Source organism: Moschus berezovskii, chromosome 22 (genome assembly GCF_049115385.1).
Source record: "Moschus berezovskii isolate FMDL1 chromosome 22, NW_MosBer_1.0, whole genome shotgun sequence".
Lineage (NCBI taxonomy): Eukaryota > Metazoa > Chordata > Mammalia > Artiodactyla > Moschidae > Moschus > Moschus berezovskii.
This window is the reverse complement of record NC_142481.1, coordinates 62,719,781-62,740,325: the sequence shown is the minus strand read 5'-3', so window position 1 is coordinate 62,740,325 and position 20,545 is coordinate 62,719,781. Positions and strand designations below refer to the sequence as shown.

General features: G+C 60.6%; 1 protein-coding gene across 1 annotated transcript in view; it reads left to right on the top strand.

Moving 5' to 3' along the window:
* VAC14 (VAC14 component of PIKFYVE complex) overlaps positions 1-20,545 on the top strand; it is a 75,447-nt gene that overhangs the window by 24,955 nt on the left and 29,947 nt on the right. The window contains exons 13-14 of the mRNA XM_055413178.2: positions 8,902-9,058; positions 16,818-16,950. Coding sequence (XP_055269153.1) covers positions 8,902-9,058; positions 16,818-16,950 — 290 coding nt within the window. The remainder of the gene's footprint in view (positions 1-8,901; positions 9,059-16,817; positions 16,951-20,545) is intronic.

The window sequence follows — 20,545 nt, the reverse complement described above, 5'->3', positions numbered from 1 at the left end:
TGCAGGTGTCAAATTAATATTCTTGGCACTGGAGTAGAAATCCTCCCATCAGCTAGCGATCCAATGACTTGTTTTTAAGTGAAAATGCAACCCTGATCCCACAGTCTGGAATGCAAGGCATATCCGCAGGGCTTTCTGCAGGACCCGCGGGAGGCAGGGCCACTCTTTCCCTGCCTGAAGGTGCCAGTGTCAGCCACCTCCTGAGCCCGCAGCTGCCCGGGCGGGCTCTGCCCGTGAGCCCCGGATGACGGACGGGTCCTCTTCACGTTACCCATGGCGTGGCCAGCCTGAAGGGGCCTCGGTGGTTCCCATCCCCACCCCAGCCTCAAGCACAGCTGCCTCCCCACCTGCATTTCAGATCCTCTGCGGGTCACGGCAGGTACGTGTTGTCACACACATGCCCGGAGCAAACCCCGGTGTCAACTGTGGGCTTCAGAGGTGATGTGCCTCAGTGCAGGCACGCTGATTTTAACAGGAGCACTGGCTGTGTGCATGCGGGGCCAGGAGGTATGTGTAAAACCTCTGTTACCTTCTGCTCGGTGTTGCTGCAAACAGAAAACTGCTCTAAAAATCGAAAATCTATTTTAAACAAAAACATGTAGGATTAAAAAAAAAAAGGCTTTAAGTTTCAGAAGAGGTCTGGAAGAATGGTCGGGTGCCCCTCCTCCCCAGGGACCTGGGCCGGGAGCCTGACTGCTCTGACCTGCACGGAGGGCAGGGTGTCTCCACGTGCCCCACCGACCGCTGTTTCAGGAGGCTGAGGAAGGCTCCCCATCTGAACCTGGCCCTTCCTAACAACCTGTCCATCACCCTCAGATTCTTTAGGGGCAAATCATGCCCCCAGGAGGGAATTCCTGCTGCTGGAAATAGGCCATCCCTTTGTGTCCGCCCCAGAAACAAGGGTTCCCCCTTGTTGCCTTCATCTGACAGCAGCTTAGAGAGGTGGGGGTGGCCTGTCTGACACCCCCCCCCCGCACTGGCTTCCTTCAGAAACCGTGGGGGTGCTATTTGCTGAACCCCATGTCTGGGTGAAGGAGAGGCGGAAACCAGTTTATGGAGTCATGGCGCTGGTCAGAGTGCATCACACCCTTTGTCTTCAGGAATCTGCCTGGTGGTCCAGGAGTAGTTTCATTATCCCCCATTTGACGTGAGAGGAAGCTCAGGCATGAAGGGATAACTTGCCAGGAGCCAGCTTTGGAAGATCTGTCAGATCCCAGATCATTTAAACCCCACACGAGGCCTGCCCTCACTCACCTCAGTGAGAGTGCCGCTGGGAGGGGTACTGCTCTATCCAGGCTGGATGCACTTGGCTCTGACCTGCCCCCCAGGCTGCCCCAGGTCTGCTGAGCCCCCCGGGCCCCACCCCGAAGCAGTGAGCCGAGCTGGGACAGCCGAGGGTGCTGTGGTTGCTGCCCGGTGGAGAGCAGGAGGACAGCCTCTGCCCCGTGCTGCCCCCATTCCATGGTAAGGCTGAGGCACCTCCCCGTCTCCACTCTCCTCCCCGGAACGTCCTCAGGCTCAGTTCAGTTCAGACGCTCAGTCGTGTCCGACTTTCCGCGACCCCATGAATCACAGCACACCAGGCCTCCCTGTCCATCACCAACTCCAACTCCCGGAGTTCACTCAAACTCATATCCACAGAGTCGGTGATGCCATCCAGCCATCTCATTCTCTGTCGTCCCCTTCTCCTCCCGCCCCCAACCTTTCCCAGCATCAGAGTCTTTTCCAGTCAGTCAACTCGTCGCATGAGGTGGCCAAAGTATTGCAGTTTCAGCTTTAGCATCAGTCCTTCCAATGAACACCCAGGACTGATCTCCTTTAGGATGAACTGGTTAGATCTCCTTACAGTCCAAGGGACTCTCAAGAGTCTTCTCCAACACCGCAGTTCAAAAGCATCAATTCTTCGGCGATCAGCTTTCTTTATAGTTCAACTCTCACATCCATACATGACCACTGGAAAAACCATAGCCTTGGCTAGACGGATCTTTGTTGGCAAAGTAACGTCTTTGCTTTTTAATATGTTATCTCGATTGGTCATAGCTTTTCTTCCAAGGAGTAAGCGTCTTTTAATTTCATGGCTGCAGTCACCATCTGCAGTGATTTTGGAGCCCAAAAAAATAAAGTCAGCCACTGTTTCCACTGTTTCCCCATCTATTTGCCATAAAGTGATGGGACCGGATGCCATGATCTTAGTTTTCTGAATGTTGAGTTTTAAGCCAACTTTTTCACTCTCCTCTTTCACTTTTATCAAGAGGCTCTTTAGTTCCTCTTCACTTTCTGCCATAAGGGTGGTGTCATCTGCATATCTGAGGTTATTGATATTTCTCCCGGCAATCTTGATTCCAGCTTGTGCTTCATTCAGCCGGCATTTCGCATGATGTACTCTGCATATAAGTTAAATAGGCAGGGTGACGATATACAGCCTTGACGCACTCCTTCCCCAGTTTGGAACCAGCTCCATGTCCGCTCTGTTTTCCTCCCTGAGCCGCGGTCGGGCTGGATCGCGCTCGGTCCCTTGCAGCCCTGACGCTGTGTGGTCCTGACTCCACCGCCCGGAATACTAATGCAGCCTGCTCAAAAGTGGACAGTCTGCCGTAAGAATGGGGCTTGTTTTTCCTTCTCATATCCTTGCCTCAGTTTTTATTTCGCTCCAATTTTCATTCCATCCACTCTCCAAAACAAACAAAAACAACCCCGCCACCCCGTGCTTTGATTCTGAGTGTGTTGTGCGGCCGGGCGCCAGCCCGGAGCACGAGGGGCGAGACAGTGGCGGCCAGGGGCTCGGTTCCGCCCGTGGAGGGCCGCCCACGGGGAGAGGCAGCCGCGATGGCCCGGGAGGACATGAGGGCCCTCCTGCTGCAGGCCTCAGGGCTGGTCCTCTGCTCTCGCAGCGGACCCCGTGGCTTCCTGCAGGGCTTGGGAGAGAAAATGAGGGGCAGGGACAGATGAGCAGGGAGAGGAGCTGTGGCCAGCCAGGAGAGACCTGGCCTACAGCCACACACCCCGGGGATGGGGGCTCCCAGCCCCCGTGGCCCAGCAGAGGCCCCGGCCATCGGCACTGGGGAGGCCTTGGCAGCAGACTGCTGCCGTGCACGGGTGGGGCTCCGTGGTCTCAGGCCCAGTATCGCACTGGGGGGCACCTCCTTGGGGTGGGGAGGGGCCCTCAGTACCCGCCATTGGCTGCCACCACCTGCTCTAGGAAGACAGGTTTGTGCTGGGAGGGTCTTCAGTCTTCATCTCTGTCTGAATTCCCTCCACTGATGGAAGGTGAGGACCCAGAGCCGCACCATAACTGGGCAGAAGGCTCCCCAGAGGGGCGGCTTATTTCCCAAAGCAGGAAAAGTCGGGCCCAGGGAGCAGTCACAAAGGGGAGGGGGTAGGAACCACCTTCCCCTGGACAGGGCTGGGGCTCCCACGAGGAGCCAGCCAGCTGCCCCAGCGTGTTTCTCCTTGAGCTTGAGAAGTGATCAGGCATCTCACCCAGAAAGGCCGCATCCACCAACCCACGAGTGCTCCGAGGGAGCCACGCACACAGGGCCGCCGTCAGATCCACTGGAGCTCTTTAACACCCCGCTGCTGGGCCGCAGCCTGGGCCTCCGTGAACTGCTCTCTCGGTGGGGCCTTGTGGCCTGGGTTCCCCACGGGCCCCCAGTGACTGATGCTCGTCTCTGACCGAGACCCTCGTGGGGGACAGGCCCCTGTCTGTCAGTTCCAGCTCCTTCTCTCCCTGCCATCGCCAAGGCAGCCAGGCCAGGGCCCTTGTTTTCACACGCACACCCCACCCCGCCTCACTCGGGGCATCGTCAGTAGTCAGGATCTCTCCCGGGACGTGTGTCCGTTTTTCCTCCTCCGGAGATGGCCAAAGCAGAGTCGGTTGCGTTTCCCTGACGTCTTCTTGTTGGCAGCTTGCAAGGCCCGCCGACGGGGCGGGGAGCTGCTAGAGATACTGAGGACAGAAGTGCGCCTGGCGCTCACTCGGTTCCCAGCCTGCACCGGGCCTCAGCGTCTCCACAGCAGCCCTTCAGGCGAGCGTTCTGCTGCGTCCGCCCCTTACCAAGCAGAAACCAGCTCAGAGAAGCGAGGTAACTAGGTCAGGATCTCGGCCTGATGCCCCGTGAATCCATAAAGGTCAGTGCACCGCCCACTCCTCTCCCCTCCGGGCCGGCCAGGCCCCTGTCTGTGTCACTGCAGCACCCAGTGCCCCCAGACACGTGTCATGAGCGCGTGTCCAAGCAAGAGGCGGGCAGATGGCAGCAGAGCGCATTGTGGCCTGTTCTGCCCTCTTCCTCGCTCACAGGGGCCTGGGCCTGCCCCCTCGGAAAGAGCTGAGTAGGGCTCACACTGGGCTGGGGTTGAGCAGAGACCCGGCGGCAGGCGGGAGGCCGTGCTGCTGTCCTGGTCGTCACAGGCCAGGCCCTGGACACAGCGGCCCCTCGGCCCATTGCCTGGTGACTGAGCTGTAACGGTGCCCGCACTGCCCCACGCGGAGGCCCCTCCCCATCCCTGCCCGCTCACGGGGAGAGTTCACCTCCTGCAGGGGCACCTGCCAGTCAGAGCTGTGAGTGAGCAAGGGCTTCAGCAGGAAGCCCCAGGGTGGGAGGCAAGGGGGCGGCCTGTCTCCAAGCCGGCTAACCCCGGGAACTTGGGGGCCTGTCTCCAAGCCGTCTCACCCAGGCTGGCCTCATCCCCCTCTGCCCTCCGAGGCGGCGGCTGGATGGTTCCAGCTGCCAGAACCCGCGCTGTACTGTCACTGAGGAACTTAATAAGCATCAGGTGCTGCCCTTTGGCAGTATGGCACGGAACTGGTGCCTTGGAAGGACTTCTGAGTCCACTCAAACAGAAGAAAAAGAAAAGAAAACCATTCCTGATTCCTAAGGGTGTGCGTTCGAAGTCAGGCAACAAACCAAGACAGAATTCTTGTTCCTTTTTTTTTCCAAGTTGTTTTTTGTTTTACCGAGGCATACAAGGTCTTAATCAGGGTGGTTTCCTCAGTGGGAAAATAGGTCTAAAGCTGAGCAGTGCCCTTGCTCCCACCCCCAGATCTGGGAGTCTTTTTGGCAGAGCTGCCCTGGTGGTGTAGAAGGCAAGGCTGCGGGCCACCTCCCCGGAGTGCTGGGCCGGCCTGCGCCCGCCCCCTTAGTGGGAAGCTGTTCTGGGAACACTACCCCCTCGGGCCAGGCCGGGCCAGGGCTGGTCCCTGCTTTCTCCAACCTGGGTCTGCTGTGTCGAGGGCAGGTGGGTGCCAGCTGCCGCCCCCCAGAGCTGCATGGGGACTCGGGCACACAGGAGCTGTGCCAAGGCCCACAGACATCCTCCCCCACCTCCCGGCTCCCCAGGCACCCCTCCTGGGCCGGCAGCCCACCATCCTGGACTGGGTTCTCCGGATGAGTCCACCAGGCATCGGGGCTCGAGAGGCCTGGCCCCCTGGGCTACAGCCCTCGTGAAGGAAGGGGACAGGCTCCTGTGTGGGAGCAGTCAGGAGGCCGCAAGGCTTCCCATGCAGGCCCGGCCTAGCTCCTCTCTGTTTGCTCTCAGCTCCACTCCCCGAGAGTAAGGGGTAACCCAACCCGCCCGGGACCTCAGCTATGGCTCTACAGTCGCCCTGTTCTGGGCAGAGGCATCAGCTAGGCCTGGGCGGTACCCGCAGACCTTGGTCTCAGGCCTCCAGCCTGCGTCCCCTTCCCCTCCAGCCCTGACACAGCCCTCAGAAACTCGCGCGGCTTCCTGCCAACTGGGACTACAGAGGGCCTAGCCCAGGGAGTTCCTTCCCTGCTCGTGGGACTGGAAGGCTGAGCCCGTTGACATCTGGGGCCTAGTCAGCTGACCAGGGATCTAGCCAGCCTCTGGACTGAGTTTCTCAGAGACACGTGGGTAGGGAAATGGAAGGTATTCCCAGCCATCCCTTGGCAGAAGCTCTCCAGAACCATCCATCTTCCGTTTCCTGCCCAGCTCTGCAGCTGCCGGGTGCCTCGCCTGGGACTCCGTGTCCAGGGGTCTGGGTGGGAGGCTAGGACAGGCCTGGGGGCTTAGCCTTGCAAAGCTCTGGGTCTCCCCTGGTCCCAAGGTGGTGAAGAGGCAGGCAGGAGCATTTCCAGGAGACAGAAGGGCACCTCCTGCAGCAAGGGGTTTTCCAGGGCTGGTCTGTGGCCATGCTGTGGGGACAGAGAGTGCCTGGATGCACCAGTAAATGAGGGGTGGAAGCAGCTGCTGTCCCCCACTGGAGGGCAGGGGCTGACAGCCTGTTGCAGCCTATCTAGACAGTGACTCCCCTCCCATGCTGAAACGTGCCCTTTGCTGCTGTCCAGTCGCCTCCTAGAAGGAAGGCCTTCCTCACTTTGCTCCCCAAGCCATGGAGGGCGTGACACCCCGTGCACCTCACCCCGGCCGCCTTCCTCCTGGAGCTGCTTTGTCAGATGCTTTCTTCCCCAGTCGCCGCTGACCTTTTCTGTCTGTTGGTGGCCAGCTCACTCAGGGCCCGGCTGATGCGCCTTCCCCCTGCCCCGTCCCCGCCCGTTGCTGGGGTAACCGCAGGCCCTCCTGCTCCTGCAGAGTATTGCTTTCTTGTAACCTTTTTCCTCCCTCTCCTTCCCCCCTTCTTTCTCTCACACAAATAGAAAGCACAAATGCTTTATATTCATTCTGCGAAAAGCTGTGTAGCGCATACTAATTGGCGTGGCTTCCTCCCGCTTGCTGTGAGCCTTTCCCATCCTCGGGGCCAGGACCACGGGCCAGCGCCGGCATGGGCCCAGCTGGCAGGGGGACTGGCTCTGCATGTCCTGAGGCCGCGTGGGGCATTTCTCCCCTTGTGTCTAGGCCCTGAGTGTGACCAAGGCTGCTGAGACCACCGTGTCCTTGTCACCAGACTTCCTGCCCTCAAGCCGAGGGCCGTGAGGTCTTCAGGGACGAGGAGCGCTAACAGCCTTGATGGCACAGAGACCAGAGCCAGGTCCAGTGGACGGTGGCTCCTTGTGGTCCCCACTGCTGTCCCAGGCTCCCCATTGACGCTGCCCCCCAGGACCGCCCCCCAGTCCCCAGGCAGAGGCAGAGTCCTAGCCTAGGATGGTGGTTACCCATAGCCACATTCAGCTTGGACTGAGTTTTGCTGGTCCGCTGGGGGAGAGCCAGTGGCTGGGCTTGATGGGCTGGACTGAGAACCCTGAAGTGGCTCCCCTTCACGCCATTCCTTGCCCTCCGTTTTGGCAGCCCCTCTCAAGTCATTTGCTCTAGAGGCTGAAGTGGACAGTGTTGCTGTTCTCCAGCTCCCACTTAAGGGGGCTTTCACTAGAGTGTGTGTGTGTGTGTGTGTGTGTGTGTGTATACACAAGTACACACAGTTTTGCTTCAAGGTGACCTGTCTGTTAGCTTTAGCCCCCAGGGGACCAGAGACAAGTGTCTTTTGATACATAAGCACGAGAGGGGTGGCCAGGATTATTAAAGGAACCTGTAGACATTTCCGGCTGTAATTGTACAGTAGAAGTGTGTGATCTGCATTAATTTGCGGGTTGGTGTTAAACTTCCTAAAATGAGAGAATGCAGAATATGAAGCACAGCTTTGCTGGCCATGTGGTCCTGCGGGGGGGAGGAGGCGTGCAGGGACAAGTGACGCAGATGCTCCTGATGCAGAGGTGAGGCTGGAGGCCTGGGTATGTGTGCCACTGTCCCTGCCCTGTCCCTGTGCAGGGCCACCAGCAGGCTCGGCCTCAAGATCCCCATGCAGAAGTCGTACAGGAAGCATCTCCTGAGATCGGCACAGTGCCCTGGCGAGGGCGAGTCCCCAGGGCACACAGGAGGAGACTGAGCCTCCCAGCCCGCTGCAAAGTCGCGCTCAGACTGCCCCCTGTGTCCAGGCAATGGTCCTTGATGATCTGCCCCTGCCCGGTGTCCGCCCCCACCACACACCGCACTCCGGGGCTGGACCGCAGCTCAGGTTCTGGGAATGTGTCTCTGGGTCTGGTCCTGTGTCCGTGAAGTTTCTGCTGGTTAAGAGAATGCTCTGTGTGCCTCCCTCTACCCCCAGTTCCCTGGCAGACCTGGGCTCAGCCCTTCCCAGGCCCGGCAGCCACCCTCAGGCTGTGCTGCTGGCACAGGCACTGCTGTTGCAGAGCTTGTGGGCCACCTGTCTCCCCAGGGTCGCTCTCGTGGGGACAAGGCCCAGGGCAGCCTGTGGCCTTGCCTCTCTTCCCACCAGCGCGAGCGCGGGTGCTGCTCAGCAGAAGCTGGGGGGCTGGGGGGCAGGTATGGTGAAGTTCACTGGTCCAGAGTCAGGCAGCTGATGTCAGGGTTGAGAGTGAAGCCAGGACTGTGAGCGCAGAGCCCTGTTTGTGGACTAGAGCTGAGTCTGAAGTGGACCCCCTGGTTCCTCGAGGAGGTGCCCGTGGGCGAGACTAAGGATAGGCAAGGGCTCACCTCCGGCTCAGAGCCGGGACAGCTGCCTCCTCTGGCCTCCCTGTGCTTCATGGGGCCACTCAGGGTGCGGACATCTCACGGGCCAGGCCTCTCAGGCGTGCTGGGTCTCCCCAAGCGTACTTTCCATAGGGAAATAACCCGCTGGACCTGGTGTGGGTCATTGTGGCCCTGGTGGGATCAGCATCTGGCTAGTGCTGGTTAACATCGGGGCCTGGCCAGCCTGGGGCCCCCACTGCACAGGCTGGGCCCTGGGCCTGAGACCCTCGTCTCCTGGGGACCAGAGAGCAGCATTCATTAGAAGAGCTGACCCGCCTTCTCTCCCCCACTTGCTGCCATCTGCTGTCTGCCTCTGTTCTCCTGAGTCCGTATCCTTTGCAGCAGTCTCAGCGTTCACAGCCACAATCCAGGTGGCCTGTCGCCCTCCCGGTGCCCCTGGAGGCAGCTCTCTGTCCGCAACCACAGTGCAGGTCCATCATCCTCTTTTTCTCCCCCCAGGTTATCCTAAAGGATCTGGAGGTGCTGGCAGAAATCGCTTCTTCCCCTGCAGGCCAGACGGATGACCCAGGCCCCCTCGATGGCCCTGACCTCCAGGTCAGCCACTCAGAGCTCCAGGCGCCCACCCCCGGCAGAGCCGGCCTGCTCAACACGCCCGGTGAGTCTTCCCTTCCCGATGGTTGCGGCCTCGGGGCCCCTGGGCATGGCGCTGCTCAGTCTTGTCCGGACCAGCTGCATGTGGGCCAGCCTCCTGAGCTCAGGAGCTCCTGGGGGTGAGGGCCAGCGCCGTGCCGCTCTGCAGTTGGCAGGCAGCCTGACCCTCGCACCTTGTACTGCAGCAGCCCCCGCCCCCGCAGGGACCCGCACAGCCCTTCCCCTCACCTCCCTGCCGCTCGGCCCTTGGAGCCACTGGTTGAATGTGAGACCATCCAAGTCAGCGATGGTCTCTTCCCCTGGGGCACCGTCACCTGGTCGGGAATCAGGGAGCCCAGAGCTTGGGTGTCACGAGTGGAGGCCCTCGTCGAGAAGCTAACAGTACCGCAGCAGGCGCCCCCGGCGGGAGTGTGGGTAACTCAGACAGGGTGTTCCCGGGCAGTCCTCAGACAGGAAGGTGGCCATGGCGCCCCTGGAGCCCCCGCCTCGGGGTCCCTCCAGCCGCAGGTGGCTCTTCTTGGGGCCAGCTTGTCTCCCGGGTCCTCCCTCGCAGGCAGACGCCACTGCCTTCCAGCAACACAATCCTGGAAAGTGCCCAGGGAGGCAGCTTGGAAGGAGCGTACCTGGCAAATCTTGAGCGCTTGCCTGGGGTGTCTCTGTCCCCTGAGTGGCTCTTGACATCCAGATACGCGGTCTTAGACCTCTTCTGATGAAAAAGCCAAGAGTCAGATACATCTGGGGCCTTTTCAGTGGTGGTTTCCCCCCAGCAGCCCCACCACGCCACCCCAGAGGCGTCCAGTACTTGGCCCTGAGGGCACCTACACAGTGGCAGTGGGGCCAGGGCTGCCAGCCGATCCCAGAAGGCACGTGCGTCAAAAAGTGACTGAAAATCGCTCAGTCTTGTGCAACTCTTTGTGACCCCGTGGACTATACAATCCATGGAATTCTCCAGTCTAGAATACTGGAGTGGGTAGCGTTTCCCTCCTTCAGGGGATCTTCCCATCCCAGGGATCGAACCCAGGTCTCCCGCATTGCAGGCGGATTCTTTACCAGCTGAGCCACCAGGGAAGACATCTCCCTTGACCTGAAGTCAAGCCCCGGCCACGGGATGTCCCATAGTGCCCAGGCTGTCTCCGCTGTGCACACTCCGCCTGCAGCTGCTCTTGTTTCCAGCTGCTTGTGACTGAAGGCAGGAAGGAGTCAGGGGCTCTCGCGGCAGCCCAGAGTCCTTCTCTGGTTCCACAGGATGCAGTGGTTTCCCAGCCCGTGAGTCGCTTCCTCTGGACATTGGGCTGCGGCCGGGAGGCTCCCGCATCCTGACCACATGACCCCTGTGGACACAAGTCCTCCCCTCTGTCCATTCTCCATCCTAGGTCCCCAGATCAGCACTTGGGCACCAACCTGAAGTCTCTGGACAGGTGGCAGGATTGCCAGGGGTGGGGGGGCCTCACCTGAGAGGCAGCGGGGCCAACAGCTGAGAGGAGGTTTCCTGTGGGTGGAGGCAGCGCCCAGAGCTCCCTGCCCAGGAAGCTGAGACCGCACATTCTCGGGGAGAGGCTTCGGGAACACAGCCCCGGGCAGGGGACGCATATCCTCTCCACAGGGGCTGTCTGATCGGTCCCTCCTCTGTAAGGGAGGAACAAAGGCGTGGAGAGTGGGTGACTGTGAAACACTTCCTGGCTGGTGGAGGGTTGGGCCGGGAATCAGCTGTGCACAACCCATCCTGGAGGGGGCGGGGTGGGAGCCCCAGGCTGCAGGGCACAGCCCAGGGAGCTCGGGTTGCACGCCCTCCACTGCTCAGAGCAGAAGCTGGAGGGGCTTGGGTGGCAAAGAGCTCTGCGCCCCAGCTTCTGGCCCTGTCGAGACGCCTGGGCCGCCGGGGAGGCCGAGGTGATGAAAACTTGCCCCAGCTCCCAAGGCTGTCAGACTGGCTCGCATCAGCCAGGGCCTCGCCCTGAATTCATAGAAAATAGCTAAGTGTGCCAGATGGGAAGAAATTCTATCCTGGAAAGAGCACCACGGAAGTGCCCACATCCAGTGAGAGTCCCCGCTGCAGGAGTTTCACGGCGCCGTGTGCCCCGCGTGCCCTGTCAGGGTGGCATCCACCCAGCGAGCGGTCCACGGCTGGCAGCAGGTCTGTCGGGCGGGCCATGGTTCTCAGAGGTCAGCCTCACAGCAGTAACCAGAAGCAGAGCTATGCCCTGTTGCTGTCTGCCTCGGCCGCCTTGGGGATGGCAGGAGGTGGGTACTGAGGATGCTGGTGTAGAACACAGGTCAGAGGGTACACGCATTCCGTCCTTTTTCCCGTGGCATCTCTGCACGCGGGGGGTCCTTATGTCTGTTTCTGGCTGGTCACGCACGGAGGCTGCGAGGTGGACCGTCTTCTGGTTTGGATCTGCCTTCCCCTGGCTCACCAGGGCACAGCTCTGAGAACTTGTAGGTGCAGGGCTATGCCTCTTTAAGACAGATCACCCGCCCAGCCACCCCTACCAAGGGAATTCAGAAAACTGAGGCAGGGAACCTAGCAAAGATGAGACCAGTACCACGGTGCCTGCATGTCGGGCCCGTAGACTCAGACCGTGTAGACCGAGTGTGGCAGCGGGCCGTCACCCGCCTGGACAGCTGCTGTGCTGGCCTCAATGTCAGCGCAGTGGTGCCTGGGGCTGCAGGCCGCATTTCCCACCAGGGACGTTGCTCTTGCCTGGCCTGGCAGGGACACCCCTGCCTGCAGTGCAGAGTGGTGTGGGCGGAGATGGTGGTCTCCCTTCTGCCCAACCCTCTTCACTCCTGGCCCCAGCAGAGCCTCGGGCTGGGGAGGGGGCTGCTGCTGGGGCAATCAGGAGGACTGTGAGCTGCCCGGGTGGGTGGCCCCGAGGGAAGCCGGTGGAGGGCTCCATCTCCCTAAGTTGGGCTTCCACGAAATGGCATGAAAGCGCCCAGCTGGGTCCCCCTGTGACTTGGCAGTGTTTGTGCCTCCTCTGCCCGGCTCCACACAGCTGGGGCCCTGCCAGGCTCCGAGTAGAAGGCCTACAAGGAGGAGGGCTCCAGGTCGAAGCCTTGCTGCAGGAGGGGAGGAAGCTGGGCCCCGCACAGCCGCGTGGTGACCTACGACCAAGTCCCCCAGGATGGATGTTTGCCCCCAGGCCCAGCTTTCCCGACCTTCCCTTCCGGCCAGTTCTTGGAATGAAACTGCTCAAGTCATTGCGCCCTGCAAGGCTGTCTGCTCCCAGCTTCAAACACGTGGGCAAAGACAAGCATTCCGAATCAGATTCATTTCTTATAGCCCAGCCTGGTGTGACCAAATGCAGAGGTAAACTCTAAAGGAAACCCAGAAAGCCGTCCCTGGCAGTTCCCCAAGGACAGCTGTGACTGACGTGCTGAGCTCTTGTTTGGGACTGGGCTGTGTTTGTGGCTCTTGCCCCATGTCAGTTCACTGGACCCTCCTCATGGCTCAGCCGTCTCTGAGGACTGTGACCCGTGCTGGTGCTGGCCCAGGAGCCTGCTTCCTTCACCTTCCTGCGGCCCCCCGCCCCCACCAGCTGCGGTGCTCGCAGGCCCTGCCGCGCCCCTGCGCTTCTCTCTTGCTCTGAAGCAGGCAGCTGGACAGCCTTCTGGAGTTGGGGGACTGCTTGGGGCAGAGGGCCCGCTGGCCTCTGCAGAGAGACCAAAGCGACTGCCTGCTGGATCGGTCCGCACCACAGAGGGGGTTGGGCCCTCTGACGTGGGGGGCTCCCTGCCCCCTGAGACCCCCATCCCAGCCCCTTCCCTCTGAGCACAGGCTCTCGGCCCAGCCCCACCCTCAGGGCACGTCCACTGCGGGCTGGGCCGGGGGCTCCTGGAGCCTGTGAGGCTCCCGCCCAACCAGCCCAGAGGTGTCGCCCCCGTGGGTCCCCGCCCCCAGGCGGCGGCCGGACCTGCCCTGGGCATCCGTGGGCCCTTCCCGCCTCCCCCAGGCGGGCGGTGACGTGCTCGCATCTGGTTTTGTTGAACTAGTGTGGTGTATTGAGGCCAGAGCTATTTTTATCCTGACATGTGAGGCTTGCGCGCGTCACAGCCACAGAGCTGGATCCAAAACATCCCAGGGAGGCTGTTTGTCGGCACTCTGCAGTCTCCTGTCGCCACATCAGGTTTCACTTAGGAACATCTGCAGCGCTGGCTCGCTGGCCGCCTGCCCCCAGCCGGGCCCTGCACACCCGGTGCTCCCGGCGGCATCTGCCTGCCCTGGGCCAGCGGCGCTCACGTGAGCCTCCTGCCCGAGCCCGCGTCTCTGCAGCAGAGGCCAGGCCAGCGGTCCTCGGCAGGAGCGGGGTGGAGTCCTGCTGTCCTCTCCCTGAAGGGCGCCTCCTCCTGAGCCCAGGCTGCTCCCACCCTCCCCTCGCCTCCAACCAGCACCCGCTGTTCCTCAGGCCTCCCAGACTGTCCTCCCGGCAGGCCCTCGAGCATGCGTGGGGGTGCGGGCCCTGACCGCCCCGTGCTGCGGGCCGCAGCCCCTCACCCCCGGGCTCTTCTCAGCTGCTGAGAAAGGAGGCCGATCCAGTTGCACGTGCAGACGGGAGAGAGGCGGGCGCCCCACGGGGAGGAGCAGGCTGTGGTCGGGCAGAGATGAGTTCAGCTGAGAGCGGCCTGGCACTCCCCATGGGAGCACTCCTGGATTGCTCCTCTCTCTCCACCCCGTCTCCCTCCCGGGCCTGCAGCCCTGCCCAGAACCCTCTCTCCAGTTCCACCTCAAGCCGGCTGGTCAGTCAGAGCAGTGGCTGGCGGGCCAGGGGGAAGGAGGCCAGGAGGGAGCGAGGCAGCCCCCACCCCATCCTTGGTGGTCGGGAGAGGTGGCTGCCCTTGCCCAGCCGGCCTAGCCCGTGTTCCCCTCCCCGACTGCCCCTGCAGGGCCTTCTCTCCTGGGGCAGTGGCTCTGACTGGAGTCTGCTCTGGCAGGCAGAGCCGGAAGGGCCACAGGCCTCGGGCAGCTTCACGGCCTCTCCCGGCAGCCTCAGAAGGCACTCAGTGCCCACTTAGGTTGCACCCAGCCTCCTGCTCTTTGAAGTAAGTGGCGGAAGCTTCCATGGTAACCACTGCGCTGTGAGAACAGGACACTCTCGACCCAGCGTCTCCCACATGTGACTGCCCCCCGCCCTCCTTCCTAAGGGCCTCCTCAGCTCCAGGGGCCACCATGTGGGCCTGGACCTCGAGAGTTGACCGTGGACCCCAGAGGTGGCCGTGGCTCAGGAGATGGGACGCATTCGCCTCATGCAGTGCTCCTGGTTAGGGCAGATTTGCCGGTGGTAACAGCCCCTTTTGTTTGAGCACAGACTATGTAGGAGGCCCCAGGCCTGGTACATTACATCTTCTGTCTCATTTAATGTGGGCGCTCATTGCCCCCATCCTACAGATGAGAAAACTGAGGCTTAGAGGGGCTGAGAGATTGGTCCAGAGTTGCACAGCTAGTCGGGGGTTGAGTGAAGATCTGATCTCAGGTGTGGTGGACTCCCAAGCCAATCTCTACACACCATGTTTGGGACTTCCCTCGTGGTCCAGTGGTTAAGAATCTACCATCCAGTATAGGGGACAGGGGTTGGGGATTGAAGATCCCACATGCCACAGGGTGCAGCCAAGAAACGCCTACTGCCTCTGTAAGAACCGAGCCACCCAGGACCTCTCCCCAGTGCCTCTTCAAGTCACCCAGTCCCCAGGACCTGGAGACTGTGGCCCCCGGTGGGGAGGATTTCTTTATGGTCAGTCGCTGTTTTGATCCGTTTGTCCTTTGAAATACTATGGAACCTAAGCCTGCTAACGTGTGGGACAGAGACACACCTCCAGAAGGCAGGAGGGGACAGGGACATAAAGAGCCATGGTCACCGAGCACCCAGAAGGCTGCAGGGAGCTGGACCTCAGGCCACAAGTACCTCCACAGGTTGGGGGAGCCTCTGCTCTCCAGCCAGGCCTCCACGGGGGCAGCAGAATTCATGTCCTCAAGTGTGGGGAGAGGGACACAGGGCTCCTCACAGCTGTATCCACAGCCATCTCTTCAGAGTCAGCCCCAGCTGGGCCTGGAGTAACTCGATCTGTAAGAATGTGACACTTGATTCTGCAAACGGCCCCTTGGGGGCGGGGAGCAGACTGTTTGCTGTTCCAGAGACACTCAAGACGGCCCTGGGCCAGGCTCTTCTGGACAGGGACCCAGAACAATACACTGCAGACAAGAAGTGCCGTGAGGCCTGTCCTTGAACTGGCTTCTCACACAGGGCTCGCCCCAGGCACGATCCACAGGAGCTGTCCAGGAGGTTCCAAAGAGAGGACAGTAGTTTGAAGGTGTGGCTCCTGGTGAGGCATCCTCACAGACCAATTCAAAGCCGGGGGAAAAAAAGTCAGGAGACAACTTTTCCAGTTCCCAGCCGCTTCCCTGTAAGGACCTTGCGAGGATATAAGGAAGTCTGAGCTCAGCAAAACGATAGGCCTCCTCAGAGAAAGTGTCACTGCTGCCTCCTGGACCCCGGCATCTGCTGAAGCCGGCCTGCCAGGGCTCCTCTGTAAGGCTTGCCTATGCTCTGGATGACAGTCCCACATACTCGTGCTTTGGGTTGACGCTTCTGGGAGCTGATATCCACTCACACAGCCAAGCTTAATTCTCAGAGACCTCACTGCCTGCCTGTTTCACTGAATGGTACCCTTTAAAAGGGTGAACTTGATAGTATATGAGTTGTATCACAATTAAATTGTTACCAAAAAAAAAAAATCAGATGCCCTATTCATGTGTCAGGCAGATGGGCTTGAGGATCCCTGTCATCACCACCACTTTTCTCCAGTGTTGGGATCAGCACATGCTAGAAAGCAAGGACGGGGCAACCCCAGGGGTGTGTGAACGCACGACATCGGAGTCAGCCGCAAAGTGCGTCAGCCCCACCTTCGTCCCCTCTGTGCCGGATGCCTTACCTGGGCCGTGTGCAAGGTGGGGATGGGGCAGGGGGTGCTGTTTCTGGCCTTCCGTGTATTTTCAGCTGGGATACATAAGGGGGTGGAGGAGGAAATGCAACCCACTCCAGTATTCTTGCCTGGAGAACCCCATGGTCAGAGGAGCCTGGCGGGCTACAGTCCCTGGGGTCACAAAGAGTCGGACACTACTGAGCGCCCGTGAGGGGGAGGCCTGGAGTGTGCTTCTGGTTGTAAAGCCAGCTTGAGGTCCTCAGGGTGCTGCTCTGACGGAGCATCTTTGCCTGAAGATGAAGAACGTCTGATTTGAGAACGTCAGGTGCAGGTGAAAACACCTAGTCACGTTTTGCCAGCGTGTGCCGTCTTTGACTTCTCCTTGGCAGCAGTGGGAAAGGAGCATGGCCTCTGCCTCTGGGGGTCTGTCGGCTTTAGAGACCACTGGGGCTGTGCCTGCCTTCCCTCGTTCTTCTCTATGACTTGCCATTTGTTCTTAAGCCGTCAAAGCCCAGGTGTATTTTATTTATTGGGATAATGAGTTAAAAATATGTTCTGTTTTTTCAGAAACACCTAGCACCTAGTCTCACATAGGGAGTGTTCACTAAATGACGGACAGTCTGCTGGAAGGGTGGCCAGGGGAATGGGTGTGTTTGTAGCGAGCAGGGTTGTATCAGCTTGCACACACGTGTTTGGTCCTTGCTTTTTTGCTGCCAGCGTGGCCCTTGATTGATGGTGTTCCCTCATTTGGTTGCACAGGTACTCTCCCCACCTTTTTGGCATCGATAACTGTTTCCTTTCTGTGGGCATGCAGAATAAACCCCATTCTGTCCCTTCCTCTGTAGGTACCAAAGGTTTGGAGTATTCTCCTTCCACGCCGACCATGAACTCCTACTTTTACAAGTTCATGATCAACCTTCTCAAGAGGTTCAGCAGTGAGCGGAAGCTCCTGGAGGTCAGAGGCGCCTTCATCATCAGGTCAGTTCTGGGAGCTTCCCTTCCCCCACGGCCTCGAGTTTCATCCTCACATCGTGTGAGGGGTAGAGGCAGCCGTGGGTGCTCTGCTCTTCCAGTGTGTGATCGTTGCAGACAGAGGGAGAAGCCGGGAGAGGAGGCTGAGAAGCGGGGCCTGCGAGGCAGAAAGAAGCTGAGGAAGGGGACGCAGGAAGCCATGAGGGGCAGGAGGCGGGGAGGAGCCCGCTGAGTGCGGCTGGGAGTTGGCGGGGAGTGGCAGGCGAGGAGATGGGGGAGCAAACCCAGGGCCCCCAGTCTCAGGGGGAGAGTGGCGTTGAGGCCACCCTGGGACTGGTCAAAGGACTGATTCTCAGGAGGGGATGGAAGGGCAAAGAACAGGATGGCACGGCCCCTGCCCGTTGGGAAGGCCCACCCAGGGCTTCCTGGTGGAGGTGGGTATCGCCACCCCCTGCTTTCCTGAGCTTGAGGAGGGCAGGGCTTGTCCGCTTCGGCACGTTGGCGTCTGGGGCTGGTTAATTCTCGGCGGCAGGGGTGTTCTGCACCCTCTGGGTATCGGGCAGCGTCCCCCGCCCCAACCCACTAGGGGCTAGGAGCACCCTCACCGCCCCCATCAGGACAGTCAGAAGTGTCCCCAGATAGCGCCAGAGGCCCCTGTCTTTGGGAGGCAGAGTGGTCCCAGGTGACAGTCACAGTTACAGAGGGCAGAAGTGGATTCTGAACCTCACTGGCCCAAAGCGGAAGGTTTCTGTGTTTGTGTTTTCACACCGAGTTGGGGACTGAAGGGACCCCCCCCACCAGGGAAATGACAGACTCTCCCCACACGAGTGACAGCTAGCTTCATGCGGCGTTCCAAGTTGCAGAGGTGTTGGCTCTTTTGATGAGTCCTCCTTGCCTGGAAGGCTTTCACGAAACCAGTGGGGAGAGAGGCCTTTGAAAAGGGAGTTTGTAGCTGGTTTCCTCTCTGGAGAGCCCTGCTGCAGTGGGTTTTTCCAGCCTCCATCAGCCTGGCACCCCACATCGGGGCCTGGGGAGAGGGTGCTGGGGGGTCGCCGACCTCCCCAGACAGCACAGGGTGGGAGTGGGGGCCGCGTGGGTGCGTGTGCGCATGTGCAGGGATGTTCCCTCTCCCATCAGTGCCGAGGCTTCATGGAGCTGGTGGTCTTGCTGTCCCCGTGGTCCTGTTCAGAGCCTCCAGGGTGGCGAGGCTTCACTTGCTCTGGAGGGTCTCCCAGGCATCCTGGGCTGGTGGGAATCCTCATTTCTGCAGGAGGGAAATGAGAGGAGGCCACGTGCCCGCCTGGCTCACTTGGAGCTGAGCTGCAGACCCCTGCACTCCGCTGATTTTCTTGCTGGCCCTCTGTCCCATCTGTGAGAGAGGGCTGAGCCAGGTCCCTGAGGGGCCTGCCCACCCTGCGCGCCAGGACCTCCTGGCACCCAGCTCCCCAGAGGGTCCTCGCCCCTCGGCCTTCTAGGACGAGTCCATCCAGCACAGCAGTTACTCACTGCTCTGAGGCTCACGTCCCTCGAGGACCACCCTGGGGCCTTTGTGGGCACCGCACCTTCCCTCAGGTCACAGCTCACTCCCAGCCCGCTTGTCCAGTGTGCTTTCCCAGCCCCAGGTGGAGAACCCCATGGGCAGGACGGAAGGCCTGTCACTGGGCCGCTCACATATGTTGTCCCTCCTGCCATCCTGCCCGCCCCCCGAAGTAGCAGCAGCCCTTGTCATGTCCAGTTACAGCTTCCTCGGGGCTGCGCTGGCCCTGGGAGGCTAACCAGTGTGCCCTGCCACCCAGCGTGGAGGAGAGCCTGAAGCCGTGTGCCCTTCTCCTCCTTGTGGCCAGACAGGGTCGAGGTCCTTCAGCAGAACTTCGCTGGGGGGGGTCAGCCTGCCCACCTGCCTCCCGACTCATTTCCATACTTTCTGCTGGTGGCTTTAAAGAAGCGCACACTAGTGATGCATGCAGACCGCTGAGGTGAAGCCACAGGTCTGATAAGAGACAGTGGATGTTTCTTAGCCCCCTCTTTGTGGTGTTTAGCCAACTATAAGTTGCTCCCCTCAACCCCCAAGATTGAGCAAAGAAAGGAAAGAGACTTTTTTTGCAGATAAGTGGCTAGTCGTTGTTCCTGCAGTGGTGCGTTTAGCTCAGGGTCCAGGGACGGCGACTCGAAGTACAGAGGTGTCCGGAGTTCTTGAAGACAGACATCTGGCTGGGGGTCTCAGCCTTGAGGAAGAGAGGCAGGACCCTCCGTAGGCCGGGGAGCGGTTCCCCACCTGCCTGGCCTTCCCAGGCTGCCCCTCAGTGGGGGGCGGGAACGGAGCCCCTGCGGGGGTCAGACATCCATTCGGTGTCCACATGGCTTTGTTATCAGGTGGGCATAACTGTGTAGAGGTATGTTGGGTTTGGGGAGGCCAGGAATTCCAAAACCTGACCTCAGCCTGGCTTGCTGTGACCCGCCCCGGGCCCAAACCCCTCTTCCGGCTGCAGGGACTTTGGGGCGGGCGGATGCTGAGCACAGGTGGTGTGAGCGGCCAGCCCTGCCCACACCCGTGCCCCCGCCCCCGGGCTCTACGCTGGTCAGGCAGATGCCACAGACACTTGGGAGCCGGTTGAAGAGGGGGCTTCTCAAGTCAAACAACCTTGGGTTCGAGTCCCAGTTCCTCCAGGTTTTAGATGTGTGGACTGTCTCCAAGCCCAGTTTGCTCTGACTGTAAGACGCGGTTGTCACACCTGCCCCGTCGTTCTGCAGAGCAGGGTGCAGCAGATGCTGTGCATTTGGTGCCCGCACACAGGATGTGGCCTCGGTCTCCTCCCCTGCCCCGTGGTCTGTAGGGAGGGCAGATCGGGCCCGGCACAGGGTGAGAGAATCAACCTTCTGTGCCGAGGGCTGGCTCCCAGGGTGCCCACCAGTGGCCCGGCCCGGCCCCGAGTGGGTGTGCATGTACATTTCCTCCGGCCCGTCCCACCCCCCAGCCAGTGCAGACAGAACAAGCACAGGGCTTGTTTTCCCACGAACCATCCCACTATATTCCGGAGAAGAGGAGAGGAGGGAGAAAACGCAGCCTCTTTGATAAACTGCGACATGAACTCCAGCGCAACCCAACAGCTGTGATCCTGACAAGGCCTGCTTCTGTGCGGGAGCCTGCGCCACTGAGCACGCTCACCCCCCGGCCAGCGCGGCCCTCCGGCGGCCTGGGGCCTAATCAGCTGTGCCTCCCCCGCCCACCTTCCTCCCCGCCGCCTTGCAAAGAGGGCTGGCCGGAGAAGGCTTTCTTTTCAGCCAGTGACTGTGCTATGAACTCAGGGCTGCAGCCCCAGCCAGCCCTGTTCATGGTGGCTGAGGTCCCGAGCCCCCTCCCGGGAGAAGGGGAAGCCCCCAAGATGAGGCATTGGAGGGGGCCCAAGTTTGGGGGGGGGGCTGTCACAAGGCTTTCTTCCGTGAGGCCCGGACCCCGAGAAGCCCCACTGGGTACGGCTTCTGGTTCATCATGGCCCTCCTCCGACACAGACACACCTGGCAGCTCGTACAGTGCGGCCGAGGCCCCGTGTCTGTCCCTAATACGTCCCCTGCTAATCCTGTGCCCCTCACCCCCGCCCCC